At 49.2% G+C, this 22,759-nt stretch overlaps 1 protein-coding gene across 1 annotated transcript in view; it reads left to right on the top strand.

Annotated features, from left to right (window-relative positions):
• Nucleotides 1-22,759, top strand: part of ZFAT (zinc finger and AT-hook domain containing) — a 173,253-nt gene that overhangs the window by 6,229 nt on the left and 144,265 nt on the right. Inside the window, 1 exon segment of the mRNA XM_015427248.1 lies at nucleotides 16,801-16,971. Coding sequence (XP_015282734.1) covers nucleotides 16,801-16,971 — 171 coding nt within the window.

The following is a 22,759-nucleotide window of genomic DNA, read 5'->3' as shown; positions in this document are numbered from 1 at the left end:
CCATTTCCCATATGAACTTCTAACTGCAAGGGATTCTCTGGTCTGGCTTGCCCCATCTACTTTTTGTAACTGACATAGCATCTGCAGGCCCCTTCCTTGAACGTCCTTCCTTTTCTTACGCCTGTCTCTTAAAACAAAGCTGTCACAGTAACACAAGGGGGCACCAGTCCTCTTCCCACTCAGGCTTCCCTAGCACCACATTGCCGACTCGCCCTGGTTTCTTCGGCGGTGACGAGAAGCCGCTAGAGGCCGCTGTTAGTACACCAAATGCAGCTCTGTTTAAAGGCCCCTGGATGTGAGCTGAGTGCATCGATTAACTTACTTAAGCGCTTGTTTAATCACTGGCATTGTCGAATGTCTCAACTGGGGTTTTTTTAGATGATGGATTGTCTGCAAGGCAGGCAGTTAATTTCAGCACGTTCAAACCCGAAACCTCGATCTGGGTGTCTTCTCGAGCTCTTGAGAGCACTTTGGAGGGCGATAAAGGGGTGCTTTGGTGCTGCCTGGGTCCTGTTCGCAATGGGGTGCCTGCCGTCACCTCTGTCTATTGCATTTTCATCCCACTCCGTTTCCAAGTAGTTCAGGGCAGCGTACTCATTTCCTCCCTAGTAAGGATGAAGCGGCCCTGATCTGGATGGCCCCCAGGCTAGCCTGATCTCCTGAGATCTCGCACGCTCCGAAGGCTCAGCCTTTATTTTATCTATTTATGTCATTCGTATTCTGTCTTTTTCACAGGGACTTGAGATGGATTACACACATAGCCCAGGGTGGCTATGCAGAGATGGGCAGTAGCAAACCGCCCAAAGAAGGGAGCGGTGACTCACAAGAGCTCACCCCCTGCCACGGATTCTGTTAGTCTGCAAGGTGCTGCCGGACTCTTGCTCTTTTCTGCTGCTTAACCACCTCTGTTTATTTGGTGTAGTGGTTTAGTGTGCAGACTCGAATCTGGGAGAACCGGGTATGAGGAAAAGCTGAAAGAGTTGGGTCTGTTTAGCCTGGGAAAGAGAAGGCTTAGAGGGGACATGATTGCAGTCTTCAAGTATTTGAAGGGCTGTCATGTAGAAGATGGAGCGGATCTATTCTCTCTTGCTCCGGATTGCAAGACTAGATCTATTGGGTGGAAATTACAAGGCAGTCATTACCGGCTAAATATCAAGAGAAACTTCATAACTGTAAGGGTGGTTGAGCAGTGGAACAGACTGCCTCGGGAAGTGGTGGATGCTCCTTTGCTGGTCGTTTTCAAGCGGAGGCTGGATGACCATCTTTCGGGTATGTTGTAGGTATGTAAGGCTATCTTTCGGCTATGCTCCTGCCAAGTGTAGGGGGTTGGACTAGACGACCTGCAAGGTCCCTTCCAACTCTAACATTCTATGATTCCCCACTCCTCCACTTGCAGCTGCTGGATGACCTTGGGCAAGCCATGGTTCTTTCAGAGCTGTTCTTGAAAGCGCAGTCCTCGAAATAGCTCTCTCAGCCCCACCTACCTCACAGGGTGTCTGTTGTGGGGAGGGGAAGGGGAAAAGTCTGTAAGCCGCTCTGAGACGCTGAGTGAAGGGCGGGGTATAAATCCAATCTCCTCCTCCTCTTCCTCCTCTTGCCTTGACCTGCTTGGCCCAGGCTAGGCTGATCTCGAAGGATTTCGGAAGCTTAGCAGAGTCAGCCATGGTTAGTATTTGGATGGGAGACCCCCAAGGAAGACCAGAGGCAGAGGCAGGCAGTGGCAAGCCGCCTCCATTCATTTCTTTCCTTGAAAACTGGGGTAGCCATGAGCTGGCTGTGTCTTGACGGCACTTTACATACCGCACAGAGAATGAGGAGTGTCGCCGTTGGGGATACCAGCCGGTGCTTTAGGGAGCACGTGCAAAAGCACCATTAATAAGCAAAGCCCATTGCAATATTTTAAGGGAAAAGTCGTCCCAGATCTCTACACCTCTTGGTTAGTAAACCGGAAGGGGGGGAATAACTTTAATTATTATTTATATTTTATTTTATAAAAGCGTTAAACAGTTACAGAAGGATCTAACGTATCGTAATCAAATAGCATGCATAGTACATGTAAGTTTTTATGTATAATACATAAGCATAGTATTGTAATTAACTCTAAGAAAGAAATGGGGGCCCTTAACTGGAAGCCCCAGTTGATTGATCGAATGGAACTTCAGCTATTTTGATCCACTCATCTAAATTTGTAGTCTTGTCAATAATTTGTGAGTTATTGGGGGTGGGGGTGGGGGAGTCATTCTGCTGCCGGCGTGTGGATTATTATCTGACGTATAAACCATCATGCCAGTCTATCCATCACTGTCAGAACAGCGGACTCCGTATCGACGGCTGACTAGTGATTACCGCTAGCAGTTGATGGTCTGATACTTTGCTCGTGCTCGAGGCGCCCAACTTGACAAGATGCTGGGAAATCCATGATTGCATCTTCCCATTTTTTAAAGGCACATTGCGGCCACAGAGGGTCACCAAGGTGGTGGTGGTGGGGAGGAAGAGGTTCAACTCTTCCGCCGCCCTGCCGTTTTCACAGTTAGCATCCGTCAACCTCCTTTTCCCAGGTTACTGTTAGCCCTGGAAGGTAGGTCCTGGTCTTCTTCCCTAACCCGTAGCTACAGCGGGGGTTATTGGGGGCTCTGCCTCCTTCCTTAAAGGGCCAGCCCCACAAGATTTCCTTCTGAAAATGTTTTTTTTAATTATTATTTTTAAACGCTTTTTAAAAAAGGTTGTAACTAACCTCACAAATGGCAGCTGGTGTGCACTGCTGTGAAGGGGTGTGTGTGATACCAGGAAATTACTGCTGCTGCTGGAAACTTGTTGTGACTCTTCTTAGCATTTATTTATTTATTCTTTAGATTTGTATCCCGCCCTCCCCGAAGGCTCAGGGCGGCTAACAAGGGCAGAAATGCCAGATTATAACAATAAAAACAATATAACAATACAATAACATAGCATACTAGTCCAATGTTCCCTCTGAGCTGTGGAGTCTTGTGAGCAAAAATTCTACTTTGTGAGCTACTGGCATTAAAGTTGTGAGCAAGCGATTTGGCTGCTGGATAAACTAGTTTGCTCTGAAGCCCTCCTTCCTGAGCCAATACAAAAATGTGTGAGCCAGAGGCTAAAAAACTGTGAGCTAGCTCACACTAACTCAGCTTAGAGGGAACACTGCATACTACCATTAATTAAGATTAGGAAAAATAAAAATCGGTGCTCCAATACTCACTCCAAGTCATAAAACCAAGATGGTGTTCTGAAGATGTTATAACAGAACAACTACAGCATATGCCCCCACAACCCTGTCATCCACTAGGGACGTCTCGCACCCCCGATGACACCCGCACCAGCGGTGGTAGAGTGCGGTGATGGAAAGGTGTTGGTGGAATAATGGTGGCGGTGGCTCCTACTCGAAAGCCTGGCGGAAGAGTTTTGGGTGTTCGAAACATGCTATCGGCATTAGCATGACAATCGTAGTATTATGTCCACTGGGCTCAGCGGGATTTACTTAAGAGTAAATGCGGTGGCTCAGAGGCTAAGATGCTGAGCTGCAGACTGGGAGGTCTGTAGTTCGGCAGTTCGAGACTCCAGTGCCGTGTGATAGGGTGAGCTCCCGTCTCTGGCCCCAGCTCCTGCCAACCTAGCAATTTGAAAGCAAGGGATTGCAAGTAGATAAATAGGTACCACTTTGGTGGAAGGGTAACAGTGTTCCGTGTGCCTTGACATTTAGTCATGCTGGCCACATGACCACGGAAACGTCTTCGGACAGCGCTGGCTCTTCAGCTTGGAAACGGAGATGAGCACCGCCCCTAGAGTCAGATTCGACTGGCTTTCGCGCAAGGGAAAACGTTTACCTTTAAATGATGTAAAGGCTGTAAAACTGAAATCCCTACGCAGTCACATGGGCTAAAAGTCCCTCAGGGGTGCTCTCTCTGGCTCACCCCCTCCATGATCTTTGTTCCCTTGGGTACACTCGGGGTGCCTGCTCAGGGATGCCTGCCTCAGCCCTCCACTTTAGCCCCGCCAGCTTCACAAAAAAATTTTTTTTGCCCCACAAGCCACAAAATCCTGGCTATGGGGCTGCTTTTCTCCTCTCCTCAGGACTAATAACATTGTGTGTGTGTTTGGTGGGGGGGGGGTGGTCAGTAAGCCAAACTGTATGGCCAGTTAAGACCCCTCTCCCCCCACATCCCCAGTTCGAACTGTACCCCCCCTGCGGCTGCTATTTCCCTTTAATAGTTGGTTTCCCGGCGTCTCTTCGTTAGGCATGCATTTATGCTTCTATCCTCGAGCTTCCCATTTAACCGCCCTTTCATGAAGCTTTTAGTCCTCTAAATTCCAACTCCAGTGTTCTCCTGCAGTGGCTTCAGAAGTCAACACAATAGATCAATTCCCGTTGCCGTGTTTACAAGCAAAGCCCTTGCTTTCTCTGTGTGATGTACGGACCTCTCTCGCCTGTCTCAACACTTACCGGTCCCTTTTTTTCCCCATGTGGCATGCCACTCTGCTGGTTTTGCAGTGCAAGACTGGAGCTTGTCGGGGGTATAGAGGCTAGAGAGTTGGACCGGGATCTTGGAAACCCGGATTTGAATCCTCACTCTGCCATCGAAGCTCACTGGGTGATTTGGGATCAATGTTCCCTCTAAGCTGTGGAGTCTTGTGAACAGAAATTCTACTTTGTGAGCTACTGGCATTAAAATTGTGAGTGAGCGATTTGGCTACTGCATCAATTAGTCTGCTCTGGAGCAGTGTTCCCTCTAAGCTGAGTTAGTGTGAGCTAGCTCACAGTTTGCTAGCCTCCGGCTCACACATTTTTGCCTTCGCTCAGAAAGGACAGCTCCAGAGCAAACCAATTTATGCAGTAGCCCAATCGCCCCGCTCACAATTTTATTGCCAGTAGCTCACGAAGTAGAATTTTCGCTCACAAGACTCCACAGCTTAGAGGGAACATTGCTCTGGAGCCACCCTACCTGAGCGAAGACAGAAATGGGTGAGATGGAGGCTAAAAAACTGTGAGCTAGCTCACACTGACTCAGCCTAGAGGGAGCACTGCTTGGGATAAGCTGCAGACTCCCAACCCAGCCTACTTCACCAGGTTGTTGTGAGGATAAAATGGAAGAAAGAGCGGCTCGGACTGTAACCAAATGACCAGGTGCTTAGACGGAGAAGTTGGGTCAGAGTCGGCAGTTACATAAGGCCAAATGGGATCCTGTTGGCTCTTTGTGTCTCCTGCTTGGAGGAAAACTTGGTACTGCCGCCTCCTACCGTCGGAGGAGTCAGCCCAGCTCTGCTTTCTACTTGCCAGCGACTTGCCGCTACTCTCTACTTGCCAACTACCATGGTGGTGGCCTGGCCTCTGCTGTCAAAGTCCCAGGCCCATAGCTAGGTGGGGGCGAGGGGGCTGTGCCCCCTCCAGATGTGCTCAGCCCCCTCTGGGAGAATGCCAGACCCCACCGTGCAAGTGGGGGCCCTCAGTTTCGTGTGGGCCAGGTGTCTCCCGGCCCAGCTCTCCTCCCCCAGGGCTGACAGTCTGCAGAGGGACCTCTCCCTCCCCTCTTGCTGGTTCCCTCCCCTCCTGAGGGGGCCGGGCTATGGCCGAGCAAGAGAAGAGGGGGGAGGCACAGCCTCACCGGGTCTTCCTGCTTCCCCAGCCAACTTCAGCTGTGAAAACAGGAAGTCCTGGCAAGGCCGCGCGTCTCCCTCCCATCCCACTGGCCCCCTCTTCTGAGAAACAATTTTGGGTCCCTGGAAGTCCCGTGAAGGCTGCTCTGTGTGTTCATATCTCCGTCTGTCGGGGGGGGGGGGGAGAGGAGGGCAACCGTACTCGTAAATTCAACACTCCGGCCTGGGCCGGAGAAGCTTGGGATGGTTCACTTACAGCTGCCAGCAGATCAGAAGCTGCCCTTGCGCGGTCCCTTCCTTTGCTTCCTCCCGGCCGGGGCTCCCTCCAGGCTTGCAGCTTTCTCCTCTCTCCTGGGCGCAGTGACCTGTAATTGGCGGCTTCCCCTCCCTTCTTTGCCTCAGTGCCGCCTGCCACTAAGTCTCTGGGGCTTCTGCAGCAGTGGGGCGGGACCGCATTCTTCCGGATTCCTTCTGGATCACCACTCTGGGGTCAGGAAGTGATTGTTCTCCAGGCCAGTTTAGCCAGAAATCCTGGAGCCCCCCCCTTCTGGTCATCGGGGGTAGGGGGGAGGTATGTGAATTTCCTGCATTGGCAGGGGGTTGGACTAGATGACCCTGGAGGTCCCTTCCAGCTCTATGATTCCATGAGTCTATGACCTAGTACACCTGGGCGGCAGGATCTGTACACACCGAGATAAAGTCTTTCTCCCAGCGGAAAAACAGCAGCAACAACAACAAAAATCAGATCTCATGTATCTGGCAGCTGTGCAGAGTCTCTTCGTCTCAACCACAGACTTGGTTCTGTGGACGTGGTTCCGCTCCAGAGCCCTACAGTGGAGTTTTTTTCAAGAAGCTATATCAAGGTGCAAGCACAAGCAAATCAAGAGATCAGACAACCTAAAGAAGGAATTAAAGTGGTGGCCGGCGTGCAAGAACCTGACCGAAGGGATCGGCTGCACTCAGACACATGAAACCGTCGTAACCACGGACACAAGCAAGAGGGGCTGGGGAGCCCATCGCATGGGTACGGTGACCCAAGGAAGATGGAGCTGCTCGGAGGAGACACACAGCATCGATTGGCTGGAGCTTCGCGTGGTCAGACTAGCCCTCTCGTCCTTCCAACTTCATCTGCAGGACCAGCACGTGCTAGTCTGCACCAACACCATGTCAGCAAAGGTCCATAGCAATCGCCAGGTCAAAATCTCTGTTCCTGGAAGCCAAGCAGCTCCTAGTATGGGTGGAAAGGAACCTGGCCAGCCTAAAGGCAGAACACCTCAAGGGCTAAGCCAACCTGGAAGCAGACTGGCTACGCAGGAAGGACTTGGACCCAGGAGAATGGAACCTGAACTGGGAGGTATTCATCCAGATCCACCCACAGGTTAAGAACATAAGAGAACATAAGAGACGCCAATGTTGGATCAGGCCAAAGGCCCATCCAGTCCAACACTCTGTGTCACACAGTGGCCAGAAATACCAGGTGCCATCAGGAGGTCCACCAGTGGGGCCAGGACACTAGAGGCCCTCCCACTGTTGACCCCCCCCAAGCACCAAGAAGACAGAGCATCACTTGCCCCAGAGTCCCTATCTATACCTTGTGGCTAATAGCCACTGATGGACCTCTGCTCCATATGCTTATCTAATTCCCTTTTGAAGCCGTCCATGCTTGTAGCCGCCACCACTTCCTGTGGCAGTGAATTCCAAGTGTTAATCACTCTTTGGGTGAAGAGGTACTTCCTTTTATCCGTTCTAACCCGACCGCTCAGCAATTTCATGGAGTGCCCACAAGTTCTTGTATTGTGAGAAAGGGAGAAAAGTACCTCTTTCTCTACTTGCTCTTTCCCATGCATAATCTTATAAACCTCGATCATGTCACCCCTCAGTCGTCGTTTCTCCAAGGATGCCAGTGGTGGATCTACTAGCGTCTCCAAGCAACTGCCAAGTGAGGAGGTTCCTATTGAGATCCCACATTTCCAGAGCGGAGGGTGAGGATGCACTGTCTCACCCCAGGCCCGTGGGCCTGCTCTGTACCTCCCCCCCCCCCATGTCCCTCATCGCCAGGATGCTCAACAGGAGCAGGAGGGAAGAGGCAGAGGTGATATTCATGGCCCCCTTCCGGCTGAGACGTCCATGGTTCTCGGATCTAGTGCAGATGTCAAGCACACCACCTTGGGGTCTGCTAGTGAGACCAGACCTCCTGCATCAGGGATCCATCCTCCATCCAGACCAAGCTTGGCTGCATCTGACAGCCTGGAAATTGAAAGGGCAGACCTAGGAGCCCAGGGCTTCTCTAACAAAATAGTGGACGTCGTGCTCCAATCAAGAAGACCAACGACAAGGCGTGCATATAGCCACGTGTGGCTGACGTTCTGGAAGTGGGTCACCAACAAGAAACTGGACCCACTACATCCCTCCTACAAGGACATCGTGGTTTTCCTCCACAATGGCCGGAAGCCAGGTCTCAAGGCCAACATGCTAAAGAGGCAGGTTTGCAGCCCTCCGTTCCATCCTAGGCCATCGGAGGCTCAAGAACCGATCCATGAATAAGCACATAAAACGCTTCCTAATGGGAACAAGACAACGGTCTCCTCCTGTCAGACACAGGATCCCCACTTGGAGCCTCCCAACGGTCCTCCGAGCGATCACAAAACTGCCCTCTGAGCCGCTAAAATCGTTTGAGCTCAAGTTCCTGTCATGGAAGGTGGCCTTCCCTGGTATCAGTAATGTCCGCCAGGATGGTGTCGAAAATTGCAACGTTATCCTCGAGAAAAGAACCATGTGTCTTCCAGAAGGTCTCAGTGACACTAAGAACAGACTTCTTTTTTTCATGCCCAAGGTTAATTCAGCATTCCATCTAAATCAGCCACTAATACTACGGCCCTCCTGCCCCAAACTGAAGCATCCCAAAGAAAAAGCCTGGCACAAGCTAGATGGGTGCAGGGCTCTGTGCATTAACCTGGACAGAACAGCTGCAGTCAGATTCTCCGATTCCTTGTTCATCGTGCACAGCAGCCAAAATCTGGGGGAAAGGGCCGCAACACCCACCATTGCCTCCTGGGTCAAAGAGTGCATATTCAAAGTGTGCGAAGCACAGGGCTTGGCGCCACGCAGGAGGATCACCCCGTGCTCAACGAGAGCAGCAGGGGCCACGGCGGCCTTCTCCACAAGAGCTGCGGTCGCGGCGGTTTGCAGAGGTGCCACACGAGCATCCTTCTCGACCTTTGTGAAACACAATCGAATGGACCCGGCGGCCTCAGCAGAAGCATCCTTCGGCAGACGGGTCCCCCCGCAGCAGATGGTGGGGCCACGGGAGGGACCCCGCCCAGAAGTACAGCTTGGGTAAAGCTAACCAGTTTGTTTGGCCCCCCCCCCCCAGTGAAGAAGGATGAAACATTGGGATTTACTTGAAGGTTTCTTCTCTTCGGTGGGGTGAAGTCATCCTCTTTCCACCCACCCACGAAAGGAGGGGGGGGGCCTTTCTGCACTCTCCTTTTCATCCATGTTCACCGCCGTGTCCACCAAGCAATTCTGTACTAAAATCAAATTCAACCTTTCTAATCCAGCTTCCCCCCCCCATTCTGCACTAAAATCGAGTTCAACCTTCTTTTTATTCTGTCCCCCCCGATCATGTCACCCCTCAGTCGTCTTTTCTCCAAGCTAAAGAGCCCTAAGCGCTTTAACCTTTCCTCATAGGGAAAGTGTTCCAACCCTTTTATCATTTGAGTTGCCCTTTTCTGCACTTTTTCCAAAGCTATAATATCTTTTTTAAGGTGTGGTGCCCAGAACTGCACACAGTATTCCAAATGAGGTCTCACCATTGATTTATATAGGGGCATTATTATATTGGCTGATCTGTTTTCAATACCCTTCCTAATAATCCCCAGCATAGCATTGGCCTTCTTTATTGCAGTCACACACTGTCTCGACATTTTCAGTGAGTTATCTACTACAACTCCAAGATCTCTCTCTCGATCAGTCTCTGCGGATGCTGTTTCACCCTGGACTTAAATCGCCTGGACTGGAACACTGAGGAAATCCGAAGTCGCAGGCACATGCGGACAGGACTAGAGAGAGATGATCAAGGCATGCGATCTCAGCAAAGAAAAGCAGGAAAAATACACGTCACGAGCACACACAGCAGGGCTTGGACACGACTGGAGGGTCAGCCTACGATCTCTCCAATAGGGACCCGCACAAACATCATAACCCTCCCTGAGCGAGGGGAGGTGTGACCTAACCGGCTCGGGTGACTTCGCCCCACTGAAGAGAAGAAACCTTCAGGTGAGCTCCAGTGTTTCGATCTCCGGACTACAGAGCTCAGTCTCACTGGAGGAAATTGTTAAGTCACTCGCTTAACAAAGCAGTCAGAGAGTGATTCAGCAAGAACACGACTTTATTCTTCAACTCAAACACAACTCCAACACAGATCAACATCTGATAGCCAGAACAGCCTTTACATTGCAGCTGTCCTACTTTTAAACATTCCCGGCTAATGTAGCCACACCCACTGTACAAATGCCAACCAATAAGGTTGTTCACATAAGGACCAATCACGGATGTTCCCGCTCAGGGAGCTTGCTTGAAGGTGATTGGTTAGGTGCTTCCTGGGCTAGTAACACGATTGGATGGATTTGGATCCTAGCCCAGGACGAAGCTTTACATTACACTTCAATTAGATGTTTCACAACATATCATGCATTCAAGGCAGCTTTGAATACACTACAGAAATGGATGTTTTGGAGGGTGGACTCAGGGGTGTTGTACCCCACTGGGGTCTCTGTCCTCCATGGACTTCTTTCCCAAATCTCCAGGCGTTTCCCATCTTGGATCTGGCAACCTTACTCGTCCGATTCCCGCCGAGGGCCAGAGGGGACCGGGCAACCCTTTGTAGCCCTTTGAAATTAGCTATAAGGAGACGTATAAAGTGAAAATGCAGGAAGAATTTTGGGCTGATTATTTTCAAAATGCGCTTTTTCCCCCCATGTCAAAGAAGAAAGTTTCCCATCTTGGATCTGGCAACCTTACTCCTCCGATCCCTGCTGAGGGCCAGAGGGGACCGGGCAACCCTGGCGCGATATGTAGCCCTTTGAAATCAGCTATAAGGAGACCTATAAAGTGAAAATGCAGGAAGAATTTTGGGCTGATTATTTTCAAAATGCTGGAACAGTAAATTAGGTTTTAGATTGGCAGGCGTGGGGGGAAAGAGATTGCATTCGTCAAGCGGAATATTTCCCCGTTCTGTTGACTCACTTACTCTTGGCGTACCTGCATACTTAATTGATTAACAGCTTCTTTGATTCTCTGCATATTTAATTCATTGTCTAATTAATTGCTCTGTTGACTTCCCTCCTAATTAATTACCCACTGCCTCATCGTCAATTCCGTGCATGCTTAATTTGGAATATTGCTTATTTGATTCTTTACCCTTAATTGGCTGTTTCATTTATTGTCCTGTTGATTCCCAGCCTAATTATCAGCTGATTTATCAATTACCCATTGCTTATTTGTTCAGCTGCGATGGGGATGGGTAGCAGTCTTATTATTATTGGCAATTATTTGTACAGTGCGGTGTGTTCGTGCGCTCGTTTGTTTAACAATCCCCCCGCCATCGTTGCAGTAGACCTGTTAAGGGGTCTGTTGTCATTCTAACTTTGCTGATAGACAACTGAGGTTCAGAGAGAGAGAGAGAGGGAGGGAGAGAGAGAGAAATTTGCAGGGCAGCAATCTTTCTCCTTAATTCTTGAGAGCCAGTGTGGTGCAGAGGTTAAGAGTGGCAGACTCTAATCTGGAGAACTGGGTTTGATTCCGCACTCCTCCACATGAAGTGGGGGACTGCCCTTGAGAGAACATCTCTGACAGAACTTGTGACTGACCCAAGGTCACACCAGCAGCTGCATGTGGAGGAGTGGGGAATCAAACCCGGTTCTCCCAGATGATTAGAGTCCGCGCTCTTAACCAACGCTTCCTCCAAGCTCTGGAGTCTTGTGAGCAAAAATTGTACTTTGTGAGCTACGGACATTAAAGTTGTGAGTGAGCAATTTGGCTACTGCATAAATTAGTTTGCTTTGGAGCCATCCTTCCTGAGCGAAGACAAAAATCTGTGAGCCAGAAGCTAAAAAAATGTGAGCCAGCTTACACTAACTCAGCTTAGAGGGAACACTGCTCTTAACCACTACACCAAATTGACAGCTACGTAAGCAGCAAGCACGTTATAGGTCTCGCATATGATGCTTGCAGAGTGCTGGATGGGTCTTTGGTCTGACCGAGCATGGCTGTTCTTACGTTCGTACAAGTTAAGCTCCTTTAGCCCACACTTAGCTTTGACTGGGTTTTGCGGATGTGCTCAGGTAGACATTAAACTGGTGTAGCGTCTTCCCAAACACTTGCTACCCAGTGATACTGGCATGACACATCTGTAGAAAACATAGAGCTTCCCCCACCGCTATCGCAATTCCAGGCAAGAATTCTACAGGTGCAGCTTCCTCAGTCACTTGCCACATGTACGCCTAATGAAGTTCTGCTTAGCACATATAAAAAAAAGAAGAAGAAAAGTTGGGCATTTAAGCTATGTGTTTTGTGTCCTGAAAGGGGTTGCTAACCACCTCTGCCAGCTTAGGAGCTGTTTTGTTTACGTTCCCTCCCTACCCCCCGCAGATTTATCCAGGTTGCATCCTTCATCAAGGAGATCCTCTGAATCAGATCTCAGACATCACAGTTATTGGCAGGGTTTGGTGATGAATGGAATATTCACGCACTGTAATGACTGAGGGCTCTTCTGTCCAGGCTCCCTCATGGTTGTTATACAAATTAATATCCAGTCAAAAAAAGAAGATTGAAGTCGAAATGAGGATGAGGAAGTTCTTGTATTTTATTGCAATGAAATACGGAAAACAGTTAGGCCAAAGGACCCATCAAAGCTGACTGCTTTCTGAGCCCAATCAGGAAATACATGAAGTTAAATACCTAAAATGACATCATCATATCATCATCATGGGAATAATATTCAAAAGGCATAATTGGTTACAAAAACTTAAACAACATTTACATAAAAATCTCCTTATTGGTCAAATGTAAGAAAGGTGTGTCTATGCAATTTGTTGTTGTTGTTGTTCAGTCGCACAGTCGAGTCCGAGTCTTCGCGACCCCATGGACCAGATCACGCCAGGCCCTCCTGTCTTCCGCTGTCCTCTGAAGTTGGCTCAATTTCATGTTCGTTGCATCGATGACACTGTCTAACCATCTCATCCTTTGCCGTCCCCGTCTTCTTTGACCTTCAATCTTTCCCAGCATCAGGGTCTTCTCCAGGGAGTGCTCCCTTCTCATTTGGTGGCAAATGCAATAGCGTCACATATTTACTTGACATGACCATATCGGCTAAAGCTTGTTCTCACCCAAACAAAAGTGTTTTTCTCTGATACCAGGTAAAAGATCCTTTTGACCCAGACACGATGAAGTTATAACCTTAAACAATTAGAACCATGAACCTTCTATCTTCTTTTGTACCAAAAGAATGTTATTGTCTTGTCTGTTAGCATCAATTAGAAAAATCCCCTTGACCCAGAAAGGAGAGAGACCTTCTATATAGCAGGCCTTCATTACATTCCAATAAAATGTTAAATCTATAATAAACCTGTAAAAGCCAAAGAAATATGAATAATCAAAAAAGAGAAAAATCTATATAGTCCCATCTCTACTACATGGTGCTGCCCCCACATCTGTTACAGAACCCAATTTCTTTACGCTCTAAAGAATCCGACCTGCTAAATCCGACCTGCCGGGTAGCTCCTGTCCGCAGTCTCGCTTTCCAAGAGGGGCCTGCGTGAGAATAAACAGAATAGAACAGAAGGCGGTTCAGGCTTTCAGGTCTGCCACGTGCAAGTAGGGACCGTGTCTGAAGAATCCCTTTAAAAGAACAAAACCAGAGGTCATTTCGGGGGGGATCATGGGGGATCGCAGTTCCCCCAGGTGAGGTACGGGGGGCAGGGCACACGACGAAGCCCCGCCCCCCGCTTCCGGCCGCCCCCTTCCAGCCCTTATTCATCCAGGAGGAGGCAGGAGAAGAGGGAGGGTAAGTTGCTTCCTCCCTGCCTCTCCCCACCCCTGCCTGCCTGGGGTCAGGGAGGGTCTTTGCGGGGCTTCCTTGCACTCCCGCCGGCCTTGCAGGTCCACCGCCGGGCCCCTCATGGGGCTCGGCAGTAGAGCTGCAAGGCCAGCGGCGGCGGCCGGGACCATTGGGGGCGGGGTGTGTGGCCTTATGACACACTTCCGGTGATGTCAGGGGGTGTGGCCTTATGGCACACTTCCGGTGATGTCAGGGTGTGTGGCATATGCTAATGAGTTATGCTAATGAGTTCCCCTAGCTCTTTTTCTACGAGACGACCCCTGAACAAAACGCTATGTGGAGGTGAATGCCAAAAGGGTATGGGTGAGGCCCATGGTCGAAGAAGCACCAGATGCACAAGTCGTGTCCTGTTTGCTGTTTGTTTGCGCACAGGCATAATTGTGTGGCACTGTGTATGGTGTAGTGGTTAAGAGTGTCAGAGTAGGGCAAGAGAGACCCGGGTTCAAATCCCCACTCTGCGTCAAATCTTGGGCTAATTGCCCCCTCTCAGCCTAACCTACCTCGTAGGGTTGCTGTGAGGATAAAAAGGAGGAGGAGCAAATGATGTACACCACCCTGGGCTCTTTGGAAAGAGGATGGGATAAAAATGTGTTAAATATGTTCTCGGCCAGGGTTGTCAAACATGCGGCCCGGGGGCTGGATCAGGCCCCCGGAGGGCTCCTATCAGGCCCGCAGTGGAACTGGCTGTTTTCTTCTTCTACGTCCAGTTCTGCTGCTGCTTTGTCATCATAGGTTTGCAGCTTCCAGAGACACACCTGAACAGCATGCTCAAGATTGCAACAGCACAGACATTTTGATGCTGTTTAATTCAGAGCAAGAGTTGTCAGTTATCAGACACGGTTAAATAAACAAAGTATCACAAGAGTGCTAATTTTTTAAGCATGTTTTTATTTTAAGTTTAAAAAAAACCCCTTTGTGATTGTGTCCTTTATAAAGTTTATATCTCTGCTACCTGGCCTTACATGTTATGACACACACGGCCCCGTCCCAACAAGGTCTCATTCATGTCAGATCCGGCCCTCATAACAAATGAGTTCGACACCCCCCTGCTCTTGGCTATGTGCACCTCACCTGCCTGCTACTGGCTGAGCTGTTGGCCTCTTCCAGAATGTTCATTAACTTTTCTTACGCTCTTTGAGTCGTTAACTAGTATTCGGAAAGAGTCCAAACACACATTTCATTGATGCCCACGTGCCACCAAATCATATGGATGTGGTGGCCGGGTTGATGACACATAACTGCCACAGGCAACTGGCAGTCGTGCCCACAGCCGTGGCCAGTTGTCATCAGTGGGAAGCAGAGGGACAGTGAACCCGAGCCATTCCAAAGCCAAGTGAGTTCAGTCAGGCTTGCCGTACTTCACTGGAATTCCCTGCCACAGGAGGTGGTGGCGGCTACACGCACGGACAGCTTCAAGAGGGAATTGAAGTGTTTAGTAGGCACAAGGTATAGATAGGAGCTCTCGGTCTGGGGCAAGTGATGCTCTGTATTCTTGGTGCTTTGGGGGGGGCAACAGTGGGAGGGCTTCTAGTGTCCTGGCCCCACTGCTGGACCTCCTGATGGCACCTGGTATTTTTGGCCACTGTGTGACAGAGTGTTGGACTAGATGGGCCATTGGCCTGATCCAACATCGGCTTCTCTTATGTTCTTATGTTCTTACGTCTCGTCTCACCAGTGCTTATGTGTTGCTTCTAACAGGCTGTAGTTCTAACAGTGTTTTTCAGGGAGTGAGCTCTAACTGAATAACATTGGTCACAGGGATCGTATCATCCCTGCACTGGAAGATCTGCACTAGTAAAAAGGTAAAGGTTTCCCTTGCTCGAAAGCCAGTCGAATCCGACTCTAGGGTTGCGGTGCTCATCTCCGTTTCAAAGCCGAAGAGCCAGCGCTTTCCGAAGACGTTTCCGAGGTCATGGGGCCGGCTTGACTAAACACCAAGGCGCACAGAATGCTGTTCCCTTCCCACCGAAGTGGTACCTATTTATCTAATTGCAATTTCTTGCTTTCAAACTGCTAGGTTGGCAGGAGCTGGAACTAGAGACGGGAGCTCACTCCGTCATGCGGCACCCGGGTCTCGAACTGTTAAACTACTGACCTTCCACAGCCTGCAGTTCAGCGTCTGAACCACTTGAGCCACCACAGTAGTAGTCCCATCTGTTTCTGGGCACAATTCAAAGTGCTGGGGGTTTTTTTGTTTACTTTTAAGGCCCTAAATGGCTTGGGATCGTGGTACCTGAAGGGCCATCCTCTCCCATATTGTCTCCACCGCCAGTCATGGTCTGCTTCTAAAGCTTTGTTCTCTGAGCCGCAGCCCTCAGTGATAAGGTGGATGGCAACTTAGAGAGAGGGTCTTTTTGGGGTGTCACCTCGTCTCTGGAGTGCCCACTGCCTTGAGGTCCACCTGGCACGTACCTGACTTTCTTTTAGGTGCCGGGTTAAAAGACATAATTTTTAAATCCTTATAATTGGGGGGGGGGGGTTTATCTTATCACTGTTGTATGGTCTGCTTCTGTTTTTGGGTTCGTTTTTATGCTGCTGATGTTTAATGGCTTTGGGGTTTGGTTTTTTTTGGTATTTTTGTGTGTGTGAGTGTGTGTGTCTGCACCTGGAAGTCACGTTGACCTCTGGTGACTGAGGGGCCTGAAGGATATTCAGAGAGGTGGCTGGATAGAGCCTGCCCCTGTCCTCCGTGGACCTGGTATTTCAAGGAGGTCTCCCATCCAAGTACTAACCAGAGTCGACCCTGCTTAGCTTCCGAGATCTGACAGGATCGGGCTTGCCTGGGCTATCCAGGTCAGGGCACGGCTTGCGTTTTTAACGGCTCATGTTCTAAATCACAAGCCGCCTCGAGCAGGTCTCCAAGGAGATGGTGGAGAAATATTCTAAACAAATGAATAAACCCGGGACTGACTTCTGAGCAGATCTGCTTAGGACCGTGCCTTGGTTGAGCCAAATTAAAGACAAAAGTTCAGCATGAATACTTTCTCGGATTTTTCAAACGAACTTTGCCATCTGGGAAGGGAAAAAACAACAGCTAACAGACCTCTATTTTTGTATCTCTTTTCCAGGGAACAGATCCATCTTCATGTGCAAACTCTGTAACTTATTTTCCCCAAGCCAGTCAGAGCTGCTGTCCCACGTCTCCGAGAAGCACACGGAAGAAGGGATTACGGCGGACGACATCATCATTCCGCTCAGGCCTCTTACGGCGCCCTCCAATCTGAATAAAAGCGGGGAAGGTACTGGCAGGAGTCTGCGAAGATGCAAAACCATTATTGCCGCTGTTCTGTGCGTTGTGTTAAATTTATAAAATTGCTTCAGTCTCGCAAGCGGCGGAGCCTCTGCCTAATTCATGACAGCGGCCAGACTTTTGCCTAATTCATGAAACCTTCCGACTACGCTGATTAAATGTCTCTGCATAGAGCATAGAAGGCTTTAATGGTTTCAGGAGCCTGCCAGAGGATTTGTTTGTTTCATGAATTATAAGTATTTGCTTAGTGCGTCAAAACTCATGCTTTGAGCACGAGTTGAGAAACTGCGCAAATGTAGCCACGTACGTTTGCGGGCACAGACCTTGCTTGCCTTTTATTTATTTATACTTTCGGCTTGTATCCCGCTCGAACCCCGAGGGGTCTCTGAGCGGCTCACACAATTATTTGTTCCCTAACTAAGGCCACAATCATGGGGGGGGTGACTTCCTACCAGCATCTGGCAGTGGGGCCTATTCATTGCTGATGTCTGGTTTTCTTCGGCGGCTTCAGACGTTGGCGCTCACCTTCCGTGTCCTGGGGAAGATCTTCTTCTGATTCCGCGGCTCCTTCTCTCGGCAGGGCTCCTCTTTTGCAAGGAGAGATGAACATTCCTGGCTGCTACTTTGGTTGGGCCATTTGTTTGAACATGAGGACATCAGGAGAGCCCTGCTGGATCAGGCCAGTGAGAGTCCATCTAGTCCAGCATCCTGTCTCAGACAGTGGCCAACCAGTTCCTCTGGAGGGCCAACAACAGGGCACAGAAGCCAAGGCCTTCCCCTGATAAGAACATAAGAAGAGCCCAGCTGGATCAGACCAGTGAGAGTCCATCTAGTCCAGCATCCTGTCTCACACAGTGGCCAACCAGTTCCTCTGGAGGGCCAACAACAGGGCACAGAAGCCAAGGCCTTCCCCTGATAAGAACATAAGGAGAGCCCTGCTGGATCAGGCCAGCGGTCCATCTAGTCTAGCATCCTGCCTCACACAGTGGCCAGCCAGTTCCTCTGGAGGGCCAACAACAGGGCATAGAGGCCAAGGCCTTCCCCTGATGTTACCTCCTGGCTATGGGATTCAGAGGTTTACTTCTTCTGAATGTGGAGGTTCGCCTCAGTCACCATGGCTAGTAGCCATTGATAGATTTATCCTCCATGAATCTGTCTAAACCCCTTTTAAAGCTGTTTATCCCTGTGGCCCTCACGACCTCCTCTGGCAGAAAATTCCACATTTGAATCACTCTCTGTATAAAGTAGTATTTCCTTTTGTCGGTCCTGTGTGTTCTCCTTTCCGCAATGGTCCTTGACCCATACGCCAACTCTTTCTCATGCCAGTATGAGCTGAAGAGAAACTTTCTCATATGCCACATGTAAAGGGGGTCATGTACGGTTAAGAATCTTTAGATGAGATTCCGTGATAAACCATTCTGTATTGGCCACGTGGTCACTGGATGCTGCCCTGTACTGAATCAGAGCCTTGCTCCATCAAAATCAGTAACGTCTATTTAGACTGGCAGCAGCTCTTTGGGGGTTTCACGTGAAAGTCCTTATTCCCACGATTCCTACAGCTGAAATAGTGTAGGGACGTGGTTCTCGAGGCACGACACCAGCTTCAATAAGGAGGTGCAGGCTAAAGGAGTGGAATGTGGTGGTGGTGGGCAGTGCCATCCGATCACAGCTGACGTACGGCGACCCCATGGGGTTTTCAAGGCAAGAGACATTCAGAGGTGGTTTGCTATTGCCTGCCTCTGCGTCACGACCCTGGTATTCCTTGGAGGTCTCCCATTCGAGATCTCAGCAGCTTTAAAAGGATATTAGACAGTTTCATTGAGATAGGTCAATCATGGGCTATTAGCCATGGTGACTAAAGGGAACCTCCACGTTCAGAGGCGGTCAGTCTCTTAGTACCAGTGCCAGGAGGTTAAATCGGGAAGACCTCGGCCTCCATGCCCTGTTGTTGGCTCTCCAGAGGAACTGGTTGGCCACTGTGTGAGACAGGATGCTGGGCTAGATGGACGGCTGGGCTGGCCTGTTCCAGCAGGACTCTTCTTATGTTCTTATGAGACAGCAGTGGCAGCTTTGAGGGAAGAAGAAGAAGAGTTGGATTTATACCCCCCACCCTTCACCCTTCACTCAGAGTCTCAGAGCAGCTTACAATCACCTTCCCTTTCTCTCCCTACAACAGGCACCCCGTGAGGTAGGGGAGGCCTAAGAGAGCTCTGAGGGAACTGCTCTGGAGAGAAAAGCTCTGAGAGAACGGTGACTGACCCAAGGTCACCCAGCTGGCTTCATGTGGAGGAGTGGGGAGTCAAACCCAGTTCTCCCAGATTGGAGTCCGCCGCTCTTAACCACTACACCAAACCTACACTCCACCAGGACATACTTTGAGTTGTTGTACTGATTGATAGTGGTGGGGACCAATGGCCATGCCACGCCTTTCTTTTTGCGAGTAGGAGGTGTTTGCTTCTACTCCCTTCTCCATGGAGTTTAGAATGCTCTAATAGATCATGTGATCCTCCTCTCTTTTTTTTTTAGCTTATCTGCTTCCAGATATTATATCATTTTTTTTATTTTAGCAAAGCAGCTTACAATAAATATATATATATATATATATATATATGCAGGAACTCATTAGCATAATAGGCCACACCCAACAGCAGGAACTCATTAGCATATTGGGCCACACCCCTGACAGCACAGCTCATTAGCACATTAGGCCGCACCCCCACGTTACCAGAAGTGTGGTTATCCAGCCACACCCAGCTTTTGCTTGTTATTCTGTTTACCTTGTTTGTTGTCAAAACCCAGGGCTTTTTTGTAGCAGGAACTCCTTTGCATGTTAGGCCACACACCCCGAATGTAGCCAATCCGAATGAGTTTCTGCTGTTGGGTGTGGCCTATTATGCTAATGAGTTCCTGTTGGGCGTGGCCAACTCGGGAGCCAGCCGGAACTCCGTTCCTGTGTGTTCCTGCCCAAAAATAGCCCTGTATAAAGATGATACGTAGGGGAAGTGTCTTAGTGAGGTCTGCATCCCAGCATAGCAGAAGAGTTCTTGTTTGCTGCCTTTAATTCCTCTGGCCTTGCCGATGGTACTCAGCAGCTGGAGCCGCATCCAGGCATGATGAAAGGATGCCTAGCTGCTGCCTCTTCTGCCTTTGAGACGTTCGTGCAGTTAAACCTGCAGGAGCTCGCTTATACCTAGATCAGGGTCCTTAATGCGTTGTCCGTGGGCAGGTGGGGCCCACCAACACCTTTGCGGGCAACCGCCAAGTGTTTTTACAAAGTGGGTGGAGCTTTTGCCCAGCAGTGCTTCTGATTGGCCATCGTAGAGCTGATTGGCGGTGCAGATTGAAATGACGCTTATTCCCTCCCTCCTGCTTCCCTGTGTATTTTTAAACCATCCCACTTCTCCACTGCACTTGGACTTCCCCCGTGTGTTTGTATGGCCCTGCCTCCCTCAGCAGCCATTTTCTGGCTGGCTCCGCCTCTTGCAGTAGCCATTTCGTAGTTGTGCCAACTGCCCTGTGTCAAAATTCAAAAAGTGCTCACGATTGGAGACTCTCGACTTAAATCTTTCAACAAACCAATAAAAACCCTTGAGGGGATCTCCAACAGTTACCGGGATTTTTTTGTGGGGTTAGCGTATGTTTGTTTTTAAGCATGGCTGAAGTGTCCTTCGGCTGGAGCCAAAGTGTGTTTTCCTCATCACTGAGGAACTATAGAGGACCAGACCTCAAAGGGCGCTTCAGGAAAAGAAGCCTGCTGGGAGTATTGACTTTTGGCTTCTTTGAAGAGCTGAGCTTCCTATCACAAACGACTTCTGAAAACCCATTCAGTTTCAGAGGTGGCTCGAGGTACACAAGCTCCACACCCCTTTGAGGGTGCGCATCCAGTCCCACGGTCCTCTGAATCTCTGCCAGAGAGTCGTGCACGGCAGGAATTAGTCATGAGGGGCTTACTTGTATACTGTTTATTTGTCTCATTTACACCCCACGTTTCTCCACAGTGTGTACCCAAAATGGCTTTCATTGTTCTCCCCTCTCTTCCATTTTATCCTCACAATAACCCTGTGAGGTAGGGTTGGCTGAGAGAATGTAATAGGGCTGCCAAACACCCTGTGGGGGTGGGGAATCCCTCACCCCCAGCTCCCATTGCCCACTGCTGCTGGAAGTGTGACAGGAGAAAAAAATAAAATAAAATAAGGCCAAATCTTCTTAAAGGAAGTTCTTACTGTACAGTTCCTGGTGATTCCGAGAGCTATCTGGAAGTGACAATTGGTAGCTCTAGGGATCTCTATGGTAAGAACTTTGAGTTTTAACATAGGGTTTCCAGTGATTCCTAAAGCTACCCTTTAGTCATTTCTGGGTAGCTCTGGGAATTGCCAGGAACTCTATTGTAAGAACTTCCCGTGAGTGGATGTGGCATTTTCCTTTATTTTTTTTCTCCCCGGATGTTGTTCCCCCTCTCCACAACCCTCCTGCTGGTTCCTAGTGTGTAACTGGCCCAAGGACATCCAACAAGCTTCCACGACAGTGGAGAGTTGAACCTGAGTATTCCACATCCTTGTCTGACACTCCTACCTTTCAGTGTGTCTGGACAGACACGAACCTCAGCATTTCTCTTCCTGGAAGCTGATTATGGGTTGTTTGCCATTCCACTCTCTCCGCAAAAAGAAATCTCGTGGCACCCTGAAAGCTGGTGGACGTATTGTAGTGTAAGCTTTCGTGGGCATTAACGACTTTGTCAGAAGTGGACACGAGCCCTCAAAAGCCTATGCTACAAGAACTCTGTGAGTCTTTAAGGTGCCACGAGTCTCCTTTAGGGTTGTTAACCTTTACGTGGTGGCTGGAGATCTTCCACTACAACTGGTCTCCAGGTGACAGAGATCAGTTCACTTGGAGAAAATGACTGCTTCGGAAGTTAGACTCTGTGGTATTATGCCCCAAACCCTGCTCCCTTCAGGCTGCCCCCCACAAACCTCCAGGTATTTCTAGGATTGCCAGGTCTGGGTTGGAAAATACCTGGAGACTTTGGGGGGTGGAGCCAGGAGAGGGCGGGGTTTGGGGAGGGGAGGGGCCTCAGCATGGTACAATGCCATAGAGTCCACCCTTCAAAGCAGCCATTTTCTCTCCTTTTTTATTCTTTTTCTTTTTGGCCCCTCGAAGGGGAATTTTTTATTTTTTTGCATTTTCTACACACTACAATTATGGGATAGGGGAAGGGATACTAATACCCTAACACTAATACTATGGGTAATGGGTAAAGGAGCTCTAATACATGTATCTACTTGATAGGGAAAGGGGAACTACCATTCTAATCTATTTCATCTACTGGATTTGGGGAAAGGAAGTCTAATACATGTCACGATCTGAATAGTTGGAAAAAAATAATGCTTTTTAACCTAATATAACACGTTATATCAAGATTTGGTTCAATTATGATAATCCACATTTAATAGCTTAACACAATTACTGCCTTTAGTGCTATTGTCTTAGTTATAGAGTCTTTTCTTCTTGTGTTTCTTCGTTTTCTGGAGTTTGGGGTCAGCCTCTCCTTTCTCCGATTCAGATGATTCTGATGACATGGAATTTTGGCTTGTTGAATCCTGTGAGTAGGATTCTTCTTCTTCCTCCCCATCCAGTTTTAAATTCTTTTCCTTCTGCTTCTTTTTTGTATTAAACATTTGATCCATAAATTTTTCCGCTTTTGGAACAGAGTTAATTTTATATTTTTTGTTCTGGTAATTAAAGCTCAGCCCTTCCAGGAATAGCCATCTGTATGGTCT

The sequence above is a fragment of the Gekko japonicus genome, unplaced genomic scaffold, assembly GCF_001447785.1.
Source record: "Gekko japonicus isolate JY-2015 unplaced genomic scaffold, Gekko_japonicus_V1.1 scaffold1294, whole genome shotgun sequence".
NCBI classification, from domain to species: domain Eukaryota; kingdom Metazoa; phylum Chordata; class Lepidosauria; order Squamata; family Gekkonidae; genus Gekko; species Gekko japonicus.
Note: the sequence above shows the minus strand (reverse complement) of the source record. Positions and strands in the feature narration are given on the sequence as shown.